The 20,871-nt window shown below is 36.2% G+C and overlaps 2 protein-coding genes across 2 annotated transcripts; both read left to right on the forward strand.

Moving 5' to 3' along the window:
• Positions 1 to 5,219: 5,219 nt before the first annotated feature.
• On the forward strand, positions 5,220 to 13,908 carry LOC131319246 (chalcone--flavanone isomerase-like). The gene is made up of 4 exons (XM_058349415.1): positions 5,220 to 5,391; positions 9,357 to 9,518; positions 10,885 to 11,108; positions 13,574 to 13,908. Exons 1-4 carry the CDS (start codon positions 5,286 to 5,288, stop codon positions 13,757 to 13,759), a joined length of 678 nt encoding a protein of 225 aa, XP_058205398.1. The 5' UTR covers positions 5,220 to 5,285; the 3' UTR covers positions 13,760 to 13,908.
• A 2,234-nt stretch (positions 13,909 to 16,142) lies between these two features.
• On the forward strand, positions 16,143 to 19,306 carry LOC131319394 (receptor-like protein kinase HERK 1). The gene has a single exon (XM_058349622.1). It carries the CDS (start codon positions 16,515 to 16,517, stop codon positions 18,987 to 18,989), a length of 2,475 nt encoding a protein of 824 aa, XP_058205605.1. The 5' UTR covers positions 16,143 to 16,514; the 3' UTR covers positions 18,990 to 19,306.
• Positions 19,307 to 20,871: the final 1,565 nt, after the last annotated feature.

The raw sequence follows: 20,871 nt of genomic DNA on the forward strand, positions 1-20,871 counted from the left end.
ACAAATAATTGAGAAGAAAATTTGAGAAATCTTAAAGAAAAGTTGGGAAGAAAGTTGAATTGAGATTTGAAATTTTACCTCGTTTTTTTAAGAACAAACAAATTTTTTTCACTTCTTTCTACAAATCTACACAGATCCTAAGACTATATTAACAACTTTATATTTGTCACTAAATAACTTTAGTTATACTCTTTTAATGATACTTTTGTGACAATAATTTTGGTAATTTGATTTTGGCACTCCACTTTTTGATAACACACTCCCATATTTTTCTTTTAATGTTTGAAATACATATCACCTAAACACTAAAAGATGAAATATTTGGAGTGTGGTTATCAATATTTGAAGTGCCAGAATCATTTCCTACAATTTTTTGTCACTAAAATAGTTAGGGACAATTTTTTGCATGTGTGATTTGAAGAAGTTGCTTAATAAGAAGATATTTTGGCTTTTAAAATCGGATCGTGCTAATCATAAAGCACTATAACTAGGATTTCATTTTTATTTTGATTTTTTGATGTAATTCAAACTAAAAGCACAATGTAACTTTAATTTTTTTTTTTTTACTTATATGTTTTTATAATTTTGATGACTTAATAATAAGTGGGCAACCAAGTTTGAGGTTAGACTTGGGCAACCTAAACATTGGAGCCGACCCTAGTGATTAACACTTGAAATTAAGAGATTTCGAGGTTTGCTCCATATTGGATTTCAAGTTCATAAACTCGTGAGTATCGATTATTAATTCTTGTAAGACCAATTCATACAGGTTATAATCCTCCCCTCCCCTCTTCTCACCCCCTCACGACCAGTGGATCGTGGGACTACTCTCCAAAAATTAATCGAAGTACGTAAGTTAATTCGAACACCCTCTTTTTTGAATTAGGGGAGCTTGTTGTGCATTTATGCGCACAGCATGCGTGTTAATGAGCATTAGGGTCACCGGCTTAACCCTAGCTCTTCCCTAATGACTAGAGTCACCCACACATAGATGATTATTTTCCCTAGACTTCCAAAATATGTTCCCAACATTATCCACAAAATTCTCACCAAAAAGATTATCAGAACAATAAAAGGTTCCACCAAGTGTTTTACCAACCGCATGCCAATTTAAGTAATCAAATATAAACAGCTATGGGTTTTCCAATTCCAGTCATAAATTTTCTAAACAATAATTTAAGGGACACGGGGATATTCGAAAGTACGTAGCATGCTTAACCACTAATCTAGATCTAAAAGTAATGCAATCAAACAACTCAAAAAGAAGCTAACCTCTACAAAATAACAAATCACGAAATGACTAACTATTCAAATATGCACTATCACTACAAAAAAAAAAAAATGAGCGACAGTGACAACAAAGTTGTCACTATAGGTGGAAAGCTGTCACTAAAAATTTTTAGCCACACACTTTTAGTGACAGCTCAGTGACAACTTTTTTGTCATTGTCGCTCATTTTTTTTGTAGTGTAGGTAAATACAGAATACCACTTACTATTAAAATACTCCCGCCGTCTCATATTGTTTGTCTGGTCCGTAAAACGAGGTTGTAAAAGGAATACCATTTTTGTAAGAAAAATTCAAATTTTTTTCAACAATTCATTAGATATCGATGAGCTCTTGTAATTGACGAAAAAAAAAGTTTGAATTTTTTATTGAAAAAAATGCATTATTTTTTAGCCTTCGTTTTGCGAACCAAACAAACATTTTGAAACAGAGGGAGTAAAATAAAAATCTAACCTAATCCTAATTGCTATCCATCAGTAACCACCAAAACTACAAAACCCAGCTCCATGCCTCCAATCCACATGCACACACCACTATTTCTTTTTTTATCTTTTGGTCTTGAACAGCCTATTGCAAAACCCAACTCATAATCCTCCAATTCTCCAAAACAATTCACAAATTACAACTCCCCAGACTCACACTCACCACTGTGCACAAAACCCGACTCTCGGTACCGCACTCACAACATACGAAATACCTTCGATATTACTCCATAGTCCAATAACATGAAAAGGAAATAATTATCGCGAGTGAACTTGTGCAAAACTACAACAAAACCCATTTGTCCCCTCACTACTCTACTGTACGACGGCTGGTGGGATGGATTACACCAACGTAGTGACACCCCGAGTAACTGGGGAATCAATCCGATCCAAAATATTTAGACTTAAGCCATAGTTGACCCAAGCGGGAAGGAAATATTGATCCGTCACCACGTCACAGGCTCCGTCAATAGGTCCCGCCAAAATGCAAATTAAATTGGAGTCTCCTCTCCCAACCATTTGATCCCAAGTATCGAGCTCTAGACCGATGAGAGTGGAGCAGAGCAACTTTATGTTAACTACACCAACCACTTGATCAACTACCACCTAAAACACATTACAGTTTTGTCCGCATTAAATCACACCATAAGTGCATCTCCAATACTTACTCCATAACCCCAAATCTTCCTCCATTCCTCCATTTTGGAGGAATTATTAATCCAACTAATCCTTCTTATTTGCCTCCATTTTAGAGGATTTGTTTCCATCCTCAATAAAGGATCCTTCAAAACCAATTTTTGAATATAAAACTAAAAATATAATTGAAGTTGACATTTAAATACACAATATTAGACTCAAAGTGAGATAAAATTGTGAAATAAAGATGAAAAATAGAAATGTAGAGATTCATGGTTGGAGTGAACATGAATAGTGAATCCCTCTAAAATCACTTTTTGAATATAAAAACTTTATTTTGATCCTCCTAAATAGAGTTATAGAGGACATTGGATTGGAGAGCATCTCCAATTCACCTCTATTCCTCCAAAATAGAGGATGGATGTGACACATTGAGGATAAATTTTGTAATTTGTTCTCTTTTTTCTTCACGTACTTCTTGTATTTTTTGGAAGAATCTTTGAAGGATCTATCGTCCTTTTTAGAGTTTGGAGAGATTTTGTACTTCAAATTTATTTTTGGTCCCCTAGAGGACCAAATTTACTTTCGAATGATCAAACTCTAAAAAGGAAGATGAGTCCCTCAAGGATTCTCCCAAAAAGTGAAGAAAAAAATGAATAAATTACAAAAAAATTTCTCAATGTGTCACATTCATTCTCTATTTTGAAGGAATAGAGATGGATTGGAGATATCCTAACAAGTTAAGCACCAATCATCATGATCTACAGCCTTCTTAATTAAACTAGTTACAACGAGAAAAACATAGTAGATGACTACAGGATCCAACAAGAGATACTAATAATGTTCTTAATTTGCCTAGTTTTGAGTATTATGGCATGTATTATTTTTTTTATAGTAATTTATTAAATTTCAAAAGGTGGTTCACCCGTCTTGTCAAGTGTATTCACAAAAGCACACAGAAATTGCGTGCCCGACGGATTAGGGACCGATCCGGCCATCCATTTTGACATGATCGGCTCAGATTTAATCTGAATTCCTATTGATCTGAACAGTCCATGGCCAAAATTGACCGCCGAATCAACCGCACTACACAGCTGTAGAGCGGGCTGCCCCAGAGTATCCCCGGATCCATGCCCGACTGCTGGTCTACTTTTGGCGGGACTACCTTATTCTCTGTTTGTATAAACCAGACAAATAACATACTACCATGCGATCATATAGTTGAAGGAACTTAGAGAGAGAGAGAGAGAGAGAGAGAGAGAGAGGGAGGGAGAGAGGGAGCTCAATGACGTCTAACTAAATTGTCTGTGACCGAAGTTCAAGTGGAGGCCACGTACGTGTTTCCACCCAATTACAACGAGAAAAAACATAGTAGGTGATTACAGGATCAAACAAGAGATGCCCTTTTCTTCTTTCTTTTTCTCTTATAGTTTTGGGTATTATGCCATGTATTTTTTTTTTTACTGTCATCATCAATTTACTAAATTCGAGAGGTGGTTGACCGGTCTTGTCAAGTGTATTCACACAAGCACTTACCCGACAAATCGGGGTTTCCTGTGGTGCACAGCTGCACTACACCACAGTGTTGTTGTAATAACCCGACTCTCCAATCACCACAACGAAAGATATAATAAAATAGTGTGTTCTTCACCACCAATTCAATGCAAACAAATTAACAAAACAATTATAGGAGCAAGACCTCACTCTTCACGTGTTGCACAGCCTCAATCAACTAACACCAATCTCCATGCAAATTAGTATTTCTTTTATTAACTCTTGAATTTATAGGAGCAAGACCTCACTCTTCCACCACACCACACATGTGGCACACATAAAAAACAAATGTGTGTAGCCCACATAAAAACAAATCTAACTTTTAATATGATAAATTCTTCTCTCTTTTGTTATAATAAGAGCTGGATCTCACAGTTGTAGTGCAGTCGATCCGATCGTCTATTTCAATATAAATACTCAGATTTAATCCGAGCTCCTATTGATTTGAATCTTTTATCCAAGCAGTCCATGGCTGAAAAGGACGACCGAATCAATCGCACTACACGACTGTAGAGCGGGGCTTCTCGACAACCTCCCCGGATCCGTGACTGACTGCTCTATTTTAAGTGGGACTTCCTCATTCTGTATTCTTATTATATGGGTTAATTTCACTTACACCTTTTGTACTTTGACCAATTTTCAATTATACACCGTATACTTTAAATTTGAACACTTGCACTCCTTGAACTTCATGGTAAAGGGAAACTGTTAGCCTTTTTGTAAGAATTGACGGGAAAGTGACGTTAGCTTCTTTCTCCTTATTTTTCTAACCCAATTAATCTTTTAAATAATATCCCTAAATAAATCCAAGGCTTCTTATAAGATTTCTTAGTTAATGTGGGGTACATGCTACACGGATCAGACTTATTATCATCATTAATGTTTTATAAAATCAATTTTTGTGAAGTTATTAGTTGTCCTCTTTTTTAATTCTTATTTTCTTTACACATTTCCAATTCTCTCTTATTTTGGGATTTGTCGAGAGGCAAAAAAGATAATAATCATCTTATTTTCCTAAAAAGGCCTTAAATATTGTATGCAAAGGTTTATAAGGCCAATTGGGTAGGGAAAAAAAGCCTCCAACGTCACTTTTCTGTCAGTTCAAAACAGAAAAATTTATGGTTTTCACTTTACCATGAAGTACAGGAGGTGCAAGTGTTTAATTTTGAAATGCAGTGGGTATAAGCAAAAATTGGTCAAAGTACATGGGTCTAAGTGAAATTAGCCCTTTATATAAACCAGACAAAGAGAGCCTACTGCCATGCGATCATATAGTTGAGAGAGAGAGAGAGAGAGAGAGAGAGAGAGAAGAGAAGAGAAGAGAGCAATGTCTAACTTATTGTCTGTGACCGAAGTTCAGGTGGAGAGCCACGTGTTTCCAGCCATGGTGAAGCCTCCGGGTACCACCAAAACATTATTCCTCGGCGGAGCAGGTTATTATTTTCTTACCACTATGCATGCACTTACAGATCCCAACCTCACCATCATCTCATTCATCAACTCGACAATATATATAAGTTTTTCTTTTGATCCTCTAATGAGTGGAAGTTTGAACCTTAGGAAAGGTTTAAAGTACAAGAAAAAATAACAGATGAGGGATATGAATAAATATTGTAGCTGAGTTCAATTTTTGAGTAATTTTGTATTGTGTGTCACGTCAATTAGGGCCGTTTGTGAGCCTTTCTCATAGGTTTATGCTCGTTACGATGATCTAAAATTGTCATTTTTATGTCTCCAGAACATCAATCGCGACAAAAATTATGGCCGAATATGAAACAACGCTTAATCGCAATACATATATCATGAGATAAATTAAGGGAAACGATTTTCACACTCCCTTTTTTGTTTTCTAGTATTGAAAGCGTATGTATTTTTTTGCTAAAAATAAAAAAGGGAATGTGGATATAAAAAAAAAGTGTGAAAATCAATTTTCTAAACTAATTTCGATAGCATTAATACCATTTTTTTAAAATACACATCTTGAAATAATTAGTGAGTTCCAATCTATGTTATACACTGTATTCATTAATACTTGATGAACATAATTTACACAATTCATTATTTTAGTATCAGGGGTCACTACAAGAAAAATGAAAATTGGTGACAAAAAAGTGGCGACGAAATTTAATTTTGTCACTAAATGAGTATATTTGGCGACGAAAAAATAAATTCGTCACCGTTTTGACAACTTCCGTGACGAAATAATTTTGTCACCAATTATACCTGTTTAGCGACGAAAAAAATATTTTCGTCACCAAAAGTACCCATTTTGAGACGAAATACATTTTTCGTCACCAAAAGCTTAAAAAAAAGTGACGAAATTATTTTTTGTCACCAAAGATAATCATTTGGTGACAAAAAAAAAATTTCGTCACTAAATGAGACCAATTTAGTAACGAAATTTTTTTTTGTCACCAAATGCTTAACTTTGGTGACGAAAAATAATTTCGTCACCATTTTAACGCTTTTAGCGACGAAAAATATATTTCGTCATCAAATGGGTACCTTTCGTGACGAAATTTATGAATTGCGCTTTGTCACTAAATGTATTTTGAGCATAACTATTTACTAAAAACTCCGATTGAGATAATTCAAATTGGGTTTGAACAATAACTCAATTGCCTACAACTTTCATGTTTATCAAAATTACTAATTTTAATGTTTAAAGGTTCAAAATTACATTTGAAATATATTTTTATGTTAAACATATATGTTATATATTAGATATTTCAAATATTTATTGAAAAATGTGTGTGGTGCAGTTGGTTAGAGCTTGCGCGAAAAACTCAAGAGACTCGGGTTCGAAACCCAGCAAGAGTAAGAAAGAAGGATTTTTTTCCCATATGAAAATGTCTTTTGCAACGAAAATTTTCGTCACCGATGAGACTCATCAGTGACGAATTTTTTCGTTGCCAAAAAGAATAATTTATGACAAAAAATTTCGTCATCAAAAAACACAATAAGTGAGGAAAAAAATTTCGTCACCAATTATTCACTTTTTGATAACGAAATATTTCGTCATCAAAAGACACTATAGGTGACGAAAAATAGATTTCGTCACCAGGTAGGAATCCTCGACAACCTTTAGTCGACAAATTTTTTTTCGTCACCTATATTATTTGTGACGAAAAACAAGCAATTTGTGACGATATTCATTCGTCACCCAATGCAATTTTTCTTGTAGTGGGTATGGGGATGAAGGTGAGACTAAATTAAAGCCTATTTTAAATTAGAACAGTAAAGTGTTAGGTATGGGGGTTGCTTTGAATGACTGAAATCTGAATTATCTTATTTCCGAGCCAACAGATCCACGATAAGATAAAGGTCAAATTCCGTGGACACCCACCATCTATTCGCTTTTTTCACACTCACCCCGGCCCTCAGCTATAAAATGCCTGAACTAATCTCCTCATCAGTAAATATTGTTACCCAACTTGAACCCTTCAGTCACAAGATCGACCGTTTGTTATAGTCCATAAAAGCTATAAAATGACCGTTTGTTTACTTTTCCGATTCCTTTCGTCGAAAAGAATCAATAATTCATAAAAATTTAGTATAAAACTAACAAACGCGAAATAAATTTGAAATGAGGACAAAACAAAAACAGAAAAGCCCAAAAATCTAAGAGGAGCGGGTCCTGGCCTCAAGCCTTGACCACTAGGCCTCCCTTGGGGCTGAGGATATGCAACATATTAAGAAATTGATATTGCGCATTCCTTTTTTTACCAATCACACTTAATTTGTTATTATGACTTTGCGATCATGTGAATCTACAACATTTACGGTTTTGATGGTGGTATGCCAATATATTTGAGATGTCATTTTCTTGTTGTGATGTTTTTCTTTTGTCCTGTTTAATTATTTCATCCTTTTTTCAATTGATTAATAAAAAAATTTGCCGTTCAAGAAAAAAAAAACATTACAGATTTATATATACATAAAGAAAATGAATGTATATAATTTTTGAAAAGTTGAAAAAAGAAATATGAATATTGGAAAAGTGATAATGCAAAAATCCATACCTTACCTCTCCGAAGTTAAATCCAAGGGGTTGGACTCGTGGTTAAGACTTGTAGGTTGTGGGTCTTGCGGGATGTGCTTACATGTGAGCTGGAGAGGTGGGATTGGTTGATGATTAATGGAGAGAAGGGAGGAGTAATCTTGTGGGGTGAGAGAAGGAGCAAGGGGTACAGAAAAGACAAAAGCAGCGTGTCCCTTGCTTCTTCCGTGGAGGGCAGTAATTGGCTTTCCTTAGATAGATTGGATGAGGTCACTTTTCTCTGGGCAAGAATGTTCTCCTTCCTCAAATTCAGTGCTCACCTCTTTTTCTCTCTAGAAAAAGTCAGCTCTATCAAATCAGGGGAACGTCAGGGGTATTTATAGGGCACCTGGGCCTAAGTCAGACCCATGATGGCAGTCCTATAAAATCCCGACACGTGTCCCTCTTTTACTGGGTCTTGGGAAAAACGCGTTCTTGCGGGTTCTTCCCGCGGGAGAGCCTAATCCCCGCGACACAGCCTCCCTCCTAAGCCACCAAGCCACAAGAATCTCCCTCATTCTCGCTGGAGCAAGGTCGCAACCCGCGGCGATCATTCTCTTATCGCGGAGCCCTTCTGAGCCCTGCCTTATGGCCCGAACAAGACTCTGGACATCTTTTAACTCAGTCTTCTTTATAACTCTAAAGAAGTAGCGACTCGCGGCACTTCACCCGCAGTCTTCTACTGCGTAGGCTGCATCGCTAATGGAGCCTCGTCTTCCTTTCGCGAGCCCTGGTGGGTTCCCGCAGACCCAAGATTTTGTAACGTGGAAATTGTTCTCCGTGGACATCTTCCGCGAAAGCTTCTCTAGGTTCTTGCAGACGTGTCCTTCCGTAATTGGGTGGTCAACCGTCTTCCCCCAGATCAAGATTTGACCAACGCCTTCTTGTTGCACGAGCCCCGTTGCCACGTGCCCACATTCAATTAGTGAGTCAAAAGTCTCCTTTGGTCAATGGTTGATAATTTTGATCGCACCTATAAGGCTTGAGACTCAAAGGCTCATTAGATCTAAGGTTTGAAATCTTTTAACTGCTGTGAACTTGTGCGGGGTCGGTCCATAAGATTTTTCATCCGTACTTGAATGGATCTCCCACTAGATGGTACTAGGTAGAATTAATCTTCAAAAATTAGTTCAATCCCGCGTAAATTGACAATAACGTTCTGAGTTATCAGAAAAAACTTGTCGGAAAAAGGATAATAGATCAGGCGAAATAACAGATAACAGATAACAGATAACTTTAGCTGTTGCTTTAGTAAGTAGCAAAATTTAATTGCATTTTTCAAGTCCTAGCTCGACTATTCTGTGCACTTCTGTAAATTATTGTACGTCTGATATATGAACGTGGGCACACATGCAACAGGGGTGAGAGCAGGTGTTTATAGGGAAGGAGAATTTGCAAAGGTGACGGCCATCGGGGTGTACTTGGATGATAACGCCGTTGAATGTCTTGCCGTTAAGTGGAAGGGTAAGAGCGCAGAGGAGTTGGCAGACTCCATTGACTTCTTCAGGGACATTGTCACAGGTACTAGCATGCATGCTTTTATATATATATATATATATATATATATATATATATATATATATAATATATGAGACGGTTCTGGAGACCCTTAAAAAAATCTTCTAAGTTTTCGATTGAATTTTTAATTTTATTGAACGGTTTAATAAAAAACTGCTTAAATCAAGCTCTTCCTAATTATTTTTTTTGCCAATTTCTCGCGGGCACTCTTAAAATCACATTCTGAATACATTGAGCTGCTCGAATCTTGAAAATTTGATCAGGAACTATGAGATTAAAATTTAAAAATTTTTTTAGAGGTTTTTGTAAGGGGTCCCCGGAACCGTCCCGATATATATATATATATATATATATATATATATATATATATATATATATATATATATATATATATATATATATATATATAATGAACAGCAGCAACTGTAAACATATACCTGAAGTCGGCATATATATAAATATAATTCTGCTTTAATTACCAACTTTTGATTTTCTATGATTTCTTTTTTACAAACTCGATTTAACAAAAAATAGAAAGTAGGACCCTATTTTGGGATATATATAAGACTTAGATATCTAATAAGTATATTAAAAGTACTGCTCTATTATACAAGTTGTTTTTCTGTTAATGGGTACCTAATGAAGGCTTATAGGCTTTTTTGGTCACTATTTTTAGTTTTAATAAATTTTCTCATCTTTTCTATTACAGTAAAAGATATTCTCAATATTTGTCATTTTTTGTTTTTTCCTTTTGATCTTGAATGCATTATCGAAAAACTTCAAACATAGAACCACTTATTTATTACTTTAATGGGCTTTTTTAGCTAATACCATGAATGTTTTTAGCCTTTTCTCTGGTTTAGAATATTTTTAGCCTTTTAATTTCACCATTGAATATGAAGCAAAAAAATTTAAACAAAAATGTTCCACAACCCTCAAAAGTACATTTTTTTGTACAGAATCTCGTCTACTACAATAAAGCAAATGAAATTATTTCATAGACTTCTAATTTGAATCAGTTAAATGTGAAGTAACATAGACCTATTTTATTTTATGTTGTTTAATCTTTGTGATAAGCTTATTTTGAAAGTAATTTTTGTCGTTTTAAATTTCTAAAGGGAATACGTATAGGGCCCCATTTCGTAACCTCATATGGGGCATCGAAAGTCTCATGGCTCGCCTTGCACTTTGTTTTGAGTTTCACACATGTGTGTGTATTGTGGAGAGATCAGTTGTGTCAGCACGCAGTGGCATCCAATAATTTGTTCTACTATTGGGAAAAATAACTTAGAAAGACATCATTCCAATAATGTATTTAATTTGTTTAAGAAAAACTGGAATTCAGTTAATATTTAGTACCCGTATGCAGGGCCCTTCGAGAAATTCATACACGTAAAAATGATCCTGCATTTGACGGGCATGGAATACGCGGAGAAGGTGAAAGAAAATTGCTTGGCTTATTGGAAAGCTACCGGAACTTACAACGATGCCGCTGGAGAAGCCATTGAAAACTTCGTGAAGGTTTTCAACGGTGAAGACTCCCCGCCAGGAGCTGCAGTTTTGTTCACTCAATTTCCCTGTGGATCCATAACCGTTAGTAAAGTTTCAGTAATGCTTTTTTTTCTCACTATTTTGTATGTTGCATATCTTAGGCTCTGTTTGTTTTGACGTAAAATATTTTTTTTGAAAATGATTTTGGAACAAATAATTTTCGTGTAAAGTATTTTTCAATGTTTGGTACACAAATAAATTTACCATAAAAAACATAGCATGAGAAATAAGATAAGGAAGGAAGGGAAAGATATCCAGATGATACTCCATTTGCCTATGCACTCCATTTAAGGTTAATAATCTCTCCGGAGTTTAATTTTTAGGAGTGTAGGGGTGAAGAAAGTGAGAGAGAAGACCGGCGTAAAATGACTTACGGGCAATTTGAAAGGAAAACATTTTCAATCATATAGGGTAAAATGTTTTACTTTGGAAAATATTTTACACTATTTTTGCCCAACCAAACGATTGAAAATGAGTAAAATATTTTACTGAAAAACATTTTACGTCGAAACAAACAGAGTCTAAAGTTAAATCTACGTAAAATTAGGGCTGGTGTTGAATTTTTTGGGCGCAAAGCGAAACTGAAAGAAAGTTGCTTTATGAACAGCATAGAGATTACTAGCATTGAGCCCATCGTTACCAAAACACGAAAAATAATAAATTATCAAAACCACCCCGGGATTTCTAAAAATTATAAATTGCTCCATTAATTCAAGAAATTACAAAATACCTCATGGTTCATAACAAATTCCCCATTTGATGTGATGTGACTGCTAGAAAATTTTAAGGAATTTGTCTGACATCATCAAATCATAATTATAATGAAGCACATCATCCTATTGTAGCTTGTGAAAGGCTGCCATTTGCGGTCTTTCACAAGTTAGAAAAAAGACTGATTGGTCCATTCTATTGGGATTTGATGACATCAAATCACACATCTATAGCCTTTCACAAACTAAAAAAAGATAGGGTGTCCACTCCACTGTATTAGGATTTGATGACGTTAGATTCTGTTAAATTTCCTAGCGGCTACATTACGACAAGGGAGTAATTTGTTATGAGATAGCGAGTATTTTGTTATTTCCCAAATGTGAGGGGGCAATCAATAATTTGAAAACCTCAAGGGTGATTTTGGTAATTTGTGCATACCTTTTTCTTTTTCTTTTTTTTTATCTTCCAGATTTTTGAAGTCACTATTATTAGGTTTGGGCTGTCTTATACTCCCTCCGTCCCTTTTTAAGTGTCCTGCTTCGTAACTCCAACTTATTAAAAAGACATAATCATTACACCTTTCACATCAATTTTTTCCTCCACTTTCCCTACTTACCCATTATCATTACACTTTTATTCACTAACTTTTCAAAATAAAATCTACTTTTACGGACAAAATAGACAATACACCAACTTTTACCCCCCTAACTTTACAAAATGGACACTTATTAAGGGAGTAAGGGACAGCCCAAAATGGTATACTGGACACAAAAAAAGGGACGGAGGAAGTATGATTTTTTTTCCTGGGTATATTTTTGTAGGCCTATTTAATATTACTAGATACTACACCACACTTAGGAGCCCTATTTTCGGACAATATCCGAGGGCCAAAAATAGATATTTTGTTCGTCTTTATTCACACTTGAATAAAAAAACTACCAAGAAAACGTTTGCACATTCTTATTTCAAATCAAGGTTATATTGCTTGTTCTTGACTTGGATCCTCTTAAACTTCCATTTCATTTTTTTCATATTATCTGCACATGTTTTTTATGTTAATAATGTGCTGCATCATGTACTCAAATGAAGATCTTCATATGTCATCAATGTGATGGAGATGATTAAAATCCCATACTCCTATCCTATGCTCTCTTTCAACGGTACTCGTTCCAATTAATCAACCCTTTTTATAAGGGAAATGATATTGGCACTTCCAAAATTGATGCAAGCACTCCAAAATCAGTGGAACTCCAAAACCACTTTCCTTTTTTTTTGGAGTGCCTATCAATTTTTGGAGTGCCAATATCATTTCCCTTTTATAAGGCTGCTGATTTTGTCACTCCTTTTTTTTGTGGTTAACGCCACTCCCCTGCAAGTGTATTTTTTGTGCAAAAATATACTTGCAAAGGAATGACGTTAACAAAAAAGGGAGTGACAAAATCATTTTTCTTTTATAATTGGTTTTAATATGCATGCTTTTCTAGTACGAAAGTCTTCTCGTACGAAAGTCTTCAGTTTCGCTTTAAAGTCTTCTCCTACGAAAGTCAAAATCTCAAAATAGTAAAAGACACATACAATTAGAGACTCATGTATAAGAACCAATCTAAATGACGCCAAGCTAAGACTTAAATTACTCTAGTATTAGATTAGATTAACATAATTTGGTCTCCGATGCAAATATTCCTGTATTTTTCTTGTCAAGAACCAGACACCTAGGGTCTGTCTGATGACTTTAACTCTCTCTGTTTTTTTTTTATTTTTTTATAATATTTCTCCTCCTGCTTCTGAGATTGCAGATAAGCTTCTCTAAGGATGAATCCATACCTGAAACTGGGAAATCAGTTATAGAGAACAGAGAAGTGTCGGAAACAGTTTTGGAAACGATTATTGGCAAGAACGGTGTCTCCCCTGCAGCTAAGCAGATCTTGGCGACAAGACTATCGGAATTGTTGAACAGTTGCTCAAAGAACCCTGAGAAATAAAAGTTGGTGTTTGGGAGTAATATTAAGGTGTATGAGGTTAATTTTCTCTTTCTTTTGTGATTAATTTCTTCAACAATCTATTTATGCTATCAGTGTGTTCTGTTTGCTGGAGAATTTGAGCGAGAATGGATTGATCTTTATTCTCTTCATTTCGATTGCATGTTTGGTGAGAGTAGATTGTTTCATTTGTTTATTAAACAATCAAATTAAAAAGATTGCGCCCACATTTTAGCAAGGAATGCGCTAACCCAAGAGTTGGGTTTTAGTTTCTTTAATTTAATATTGTTCCGTCTTTACTTTTATTTCAATTAAATGTAGACTTGATTTTTTTTATTTCAATTAAATGCAGACTTGAAAAATGGGATGAAAAAAATAATTAGAAACTTGAATTTTTTTTTTTTTTGTACAAATCTGTTTCGATAGCATATATACAGATATTCGATCAAGCTATTTTTTTTTTGCATGAATAACAAACTCGACGAGCTCTAAAAAATGTACGATTCTAATCATTATTGTGCGTCCGGGATGAGCCTACAAAGGCCAAAACTGGATAGAAAACTGGACCCTATATAAACTAGATGGGAGCCTCTTCCATTTTTTATTTGACAACATTCATGTTCGATGCACGGGATAAAAAAATATTTCATTGGTTTATTTTTAGTCCCGTGTATCGAACGGGAAAAAACGCTAGTTGATAATAAAAGATAATTTGATATTTTATCTAGTCCCGTGTGCGATAGACGCTAACATTGGTCTCATTTTATACACTGAAAGACATGTGATGAAAAATAAATTTACAGTACCACGTAACGGTGCTCAGTGGCATACAATATTTCTCTCTCTCTCTCTCTCTCTCTCTCTCTCTACCACTTCCCTACATTTCTTTCTCTTTTTTTCTTTTTATAAACAAAAAAATAATATTTAGAAAATTAGGAATAAGAATTTGAAGACTCGTGGGTCTCAAACACATTTCTATAATATATTGATAAAGGTGAAGTGAGTAGAAAATAGATCCAGGTTTGTGGTCTTTATTTTTTAAAATAAAAAAAGTGGAAACTGACACCCTTTACCAAATACTACAACGTGGGTTTTTCTTTTTCTTGGAAAAAAAAAAGACCTGTGATTTTCCAAGAAGGCAACCAATGACCCAATTCCCGTCTGTGGAGTAGTACTTGACTTTCTCTGTTCTCTTTAACCACCCCATTACATTACATTACGTACCACGGAGTCACAAGGACTATTGCCGTCTATACTTAGATTGATTATACTACCAAAAAGCTCTTTTGTATAAACGTGATGACAATTGACCCGTGAGAAATTTTTATGTATACAATGGATATTAAGAGTATTCGTATCCGCTTCGGTCTGTTTCTAATTTTTTTGGCCATTTTCCGATTAAGTTTGGATGATTGGTTTTGTTCATTTTGTAGTATTCGGTGAGAAATTTAATCATATCAAAAATTATGTTTATCAAACTCTAGTAGATACGATCGGCACACGTAAAAATTGACGAAAAACCAAAATTGGGTCCAAAAACACACTGAATCGGAACCCAAATTTGTTTTTTTTTTTTTTTTGTTTTGCAATTTTCACATGCAGAAAGTCTATCCACACAGACAAGTCATGCACAGATTGTGCAAAGATTTTGTGTGGAAACCATCATAAGTCTCACACAAGCGATCCGAGCCGTTCATTAAATGTATAACATTTTTTCGAGAGTTTCCGTAAAAAATCAGTTCAATTCGATACTTATAGATGCTCGATCCAATTCATTAAACTTTTCATTATCTTGAAGTATGAATGAAAAGTTAGATGATTGGATTAACACTTATAGGAATCGGATTGAGCTAATTTTTCGCGAGGACCTCTGAAAAAATGTTTTACATTTAGTGAACGGCTCGGATCATTTGTATGGGACCCATGGTGGATCCCACAACAAAATCTGTGCATAACTTGTCTTGTGGGTAGCAGTTCTCTTTCACATGAACTAATCATGCATCTACTAAAGTCGGATGAACACGATTTTTGGCAGGATTAAAGTTCTTGCCGAATTTTACAGAGCCGATTATCCAAATGTGATCGAAAAATAGCCGGAAAATTGAAAACGGATGCTTAAAACTGATAAAAGTTTCTCTTGACCCGTAACAATCGTCACTGTCTCTCTTCTTTGCAAATCAACCTTGTTAGTTTTGGGTATTTTGGATTTAGATTTATAAATAATGAGTGTAAAGAAGAATAAAGTAATGATTGAAGAAAGATAGAGAAAAAAATAAGAATAATGATTGAAAATAGGGAGAGTAATAATTACAAATCCAAAACCAAAATACCCAACCAACGGGCTTGTTTCTGGAAGTTTACGGGTTTGTTTCTGGAAAGTGTTTGAATCTGTCAAACCCAAGACACTAGTGAGTATTTTTAATATCTATCTAACCAAGAGAAAACAACTAAAGTGGTTTGTCCAGGCCAAGAATTGTTCAAAATTCGGTTGCTCTCATAAACAATAGAAGGATATTTTTGATCGACTATTCATCCACAATTCGAAGAGCCTTCTTACCAATTTCTCCTCCGTTCTTTCCATTTGGCATTACATGAAAAAGCTGCTAAGTGTCTCAAAGGTGACTCTTAAAACATTTTTTTGCCTCTGTTCTTGATTTCTCTCTATTGAGTTAATCGATCAACTGGGTTACGATCAATATGTAGAATTCATCGGTTAATCAGTTGCTTCATCCTTTATTTAAGCTATAAAATAAATAAGATGGGTGTGTATGTGGGTGTTTTGCTTATCTGGGTATTGTCCACCACCTGTTTGATCAATGTCTCCTTAGGATTTGATCCCGTGGATAACTATCTGATCGACTGTGGATCGCTCGCAAATACACATGTGGGTGATCGAGTCTTCGTAGCTGATGTTTTCAATTCCAGTATTCTTTCGACTCCACAAAATATATATCTCACTACAAAATCCAATTCCATTTCATCCACCTTTGATTTAGCTTTATATCAAACTGCAAGAATTTTTAACGGAACTTCCCAATACACCTTTTCGATTAAGAAGCAAGGGTTCCACTGGATTCGGCTTTATTTCTTCCCTTTTGTTGATGGAAATTATAATCTAAGCATGGCCAAGTTCTCTGTTTCAGCCCAAAGTTTCACCCTCCTCAGCGATTTCCAACCACGGAATGATCCTGTAGTTAAAGAGTTCTCATTGAATGTAACTTCTGATGATCTTGTTCTAACTTTTACTCCTTCTCAAAATTCATTTGCTTTCTTAAATTCGTTGGAAATCGTTTCCATCCCCGATGGACTCTTTCCCGTTGGTGCTAGAACCATTGATCCTCCCGTCAAATACCAAACTTTCTTGACAGAAGCAATGGAGACTGTTGCCAGGGTGAACATGGGTAACCATTCAGTTTCCCCACAAAATGATACGTTATGGCGACTTTGGGTTTCCGATGAACCTTATCTGGGTCATGTCAATCTTGTCACTTTTGTATCGAATATGAGAGCTGTTAATTACTCGACAAAATGGCCTACTAGGGATGTTGCTCCTCCTTCTGTCTATGGCACCGCCACAAGGCTTAACTCACAACAGGATCCTCTTACTAGGGTCAATGTGACCTGGTCCTTTTCTGTTGATCCCAATTTTCAGTACATGGTTCGGTTTCATTTCTGTGATATAGTGAGTGTTTCCCCAGAGCAGCTCTTTTTCAATGTTTATATCAACTCTTGGCTTGTTGCTTTGAATCTTGATCTTAGTAATCTAACATCGAACATCTTGGGTACCCCATATTGTATGGATGTTGTCACAACGTCAAGCGAAGGTCAAGTCTTGAGTGTGAGTATTGAACCTTCAACTCTGGTTGCTCCTTATGCAGATGGTATTCTCAATGGTCTTGAGATTATGAAACTTGGCGATTCTAAGGGAAGTTTCGCGGTGAGGGACTTTAAAGTGAACTCCAAGAAGAAAGCTTGGGTGATTGTAGGAATTTCTATTGGGGTGTCATTTGTTGCTTTTTTTTCGGCTTTGTTTTTGTTTGTCGTCTGCAGAAGAAGAAGAAGATCGTCAGTTGTGGGCCATTCAGCAGACGACCATATCGTGAACAATGCAGGTGGGAATTGTCAAACCCTGGAAAATAAACATGCCAGCGGAATTGCGATTATTTCCTGTTCAAAAAATGGGTATCGGTTCCCTTTTGTGGCAATTCAAGAGGCCACTGATAATTTCAGTGAAAGTTTGGTGATTGGGTTTGGTGGTTTTGGGAAGGTCTACAAGGGGGTTTTGTCGGATGGAACTAAGGTGGCAGTGAAGAGGGGAATATCTCAATCTAGACAAGGTCTTGCAGAATTTAAAACTGAAATTGAAATGTTGTCCCAGTTCCGCCACCGCCATTTGGTATCATTGATAGGCTACTGCCATGAGAAAAATGAGATGATCATAATTTATGAGTACATGGAAAATGGGGCTCTCAAAAACCATCTTTATGGATCAGATCTTCCTAGCTTGAGTTGGAAACAAAGGCTTGGAATTTGCATTGGTTCAGCCAGAGGACTTCATTATCTTCACACGGGGTCCACAAAGCCAATTATTCATCGCGACGTCAAGACTGCAAATATACTTCTAGATGAGAATCTCATGGCTAAAGTTGCTGATTTTGGGATTTCAAAAGCCATTTCTGAGATTGACAAGACACATGTTAGTACGGCTGTGAAAGGAAGTTTTGGGTATCTTGATCCGGAGTATTTGAAAAGCCAACAACTAACTGAAAAATCAGATGTGTACTCTTTTGGGGTTGTTTTGTTTGAAGTTCTTTGTGGGAGGCCTGTCATCAATCCATCGCTTGCTAGGGAAATGGTGAATTTGACTGAATGGGCAATGGAGTGGGAAAAGAGAGGGGAATTGAAGAAAGTAATAGATCCTTGTCTCAAAGGGGACATTAAACCGGATTCTTTGTTGAAGTTTGGGGAAACTGCTGTGAAATGCTTGGCTGAACATGGGGTTAATCGGCCTAACATGGGAGATGTGCTGTGGAATTTGGAATGTGCACTTCAACTTCAGGGAAATGATGAGAGACCTAATTTGAATGGTGATAGTGATCCATTACCTGACAACGTCTGTCACTTTGAGACTAGCATTTCTTCCTCACAATTCAGTGTGGGCAGCGCCCACAGTCTTGCTGATGTTTCAATGAGTAGACTGTTTTCCCAAATGGTTAAAGCCGAAGACAAGTAGACAGACTGAAGTGAGAAAATGAAAACCGGAAGACTAAACATTTTACCGTGCACATTTCTTTCCTCACACTGGATATGGCAGGGTGCATGGCCCGAAAGTGCAAGTTCAAGTAAGTTGTAGTTGACCTCCTATACATGAAATGGTAGGTAGAGGCTGTGTCCCTGTGAAATAAGCTCGAGTTTTCAACCCTTGAGTTAGATTAGTTTGTCACTCGTCAAGGTTACACATTGTGCTGATTGTGCTTCTGTGTTACCTTTTTCTTTTGCCAGATTGATGATTTCTCTTTATTAATAAGAATTACATTCCATACCCAATAACAGTTGCTATGATATAACCAAAGTTTGTAAGATTCCATCGTCTCCCATTTCATTTGGGATTTGTTCCCACTGCAGTGCAGCATCCTTAAAGACAGGTTGCCGCTGGACCCGGGGATCTTGCAGGGCACCCTATAGGGCAAATCTTAGCCGTCCATGAGTGTTTTCAACGATCTGGATTCAAATAAAACTTTTTCGGGAAAAAGTTAAACTATTCCCGGGTCTGTTGAAAACACTCGTCAGGGTTTTGGGGTCCGGTTGCTGCTACATGCACAATAGATGTTCATTAGTCCTTTTATGTACCTTGTATTCTATGTAGGTTTTGCAGTTTGCCTCCTTTTTTATCAGCACTTCAGCAGGGATTAGACAAATTGATTGTTCAGGCATCGATGGAAAAAAATAGGAGAAAGAAACAACTAGGAGTAAAATGAGACGGTGGAAAATGGAAGACAAATTGCCTTCTTTTGTTTTTTGTTTTTTTCCTGGCACGAGTGAGAGACTATGTATCACCCACATAGACACGCACTGCCACACGACACCGACATTTCGACGCGCAAATATCCAAAAAAAAAAAAAAGGGAAGACACAAGATGTGGGGGACACATGATAAGGCGAATATGTGTATTTTCTTATTTATTTAAATATAAAATGAGAACAAGTCTACAAGACTATAACTAAAACCAAAAGACCAAATAATGCCATTTTTGGGTACATAATTCACAAAAGTGTATCAATACAAAAGCTGTCTCTTGATTTGAATATCAGACACGTGTCCGGGAAGTGTGTCAGCATTTGCCAACTTTACGCGACCTATGGTCGAAGTGTTACATTGGCGAGAGACCAAGCTTGAGTTGGTTGTCATCTCAGTGCCATTCACCTAATCCTCCACAGATTAGAGCTGTTCAAACTAAAATTGAAGGGAAAGGAGACAAGCATACATAACTTACAAGTTTAACAAGCATACATAACCAAAGTCGAAGCTCGTAAAAAACACCATGAAGTTTAACAAGCATACATAACTTACAAGTTTAACAAGAATACATAGAAGACAGTTTGTCCCGTCGGTAACTTTGGGGCCACAAAATTAGTCGAGTTGGCCGGGACCTCCGGCTACAAAAAAACATACACAACTAAATACACTAGCCTTACAAACCATACAAAAAACCCCTTCAACTTGAGACTGGGCCACATGCGATGTGCAAGTCGAATTTTACAAACATTGTGAAAATGTGGTCAAAAGAGGGAAGCATTTGTGCAAATATTGTCAAATTCACCTCGCTCCAGACTCTAGTGGAGTAAATAAACCCCAGTTCTTGTCTAGGCAACTTGATGCTCAATTTTCCTTCTTTCACCACCGTTTCCTTCTTTTTCAAATGGAACCCCTGATTGGAACTAAGCTGGCTGTGTAGTTACTTACTTGCAATTTGAATTTTCCAATTCGAATTCTCAAACCCTTGGAATCAATCTGAATATTGCTAGTTTCTTGAGTTTTGGGATTGTAAAATTGCAGCGAATGTTCTGTAAACTGGACGATCTCTCCATGCTTTGAACATCCCACCCGCGTAATA

The sequence above is a fragment of the Rhododendron vialii genome, chromosome 3a (genome assembly GCF_030253575.1).
Source record: "Rhododendron vialii isolate Sample 1 chromosome 3a, ASM3025357v1".
Classification (NCBI taxonomy): domain Eukaryota; kingdom Viridiplantae; phylum Streptophyta; class Magnoliopsida; order Ericales; family Ericaceae; genus Rhododendron; species Rhododendron vialii.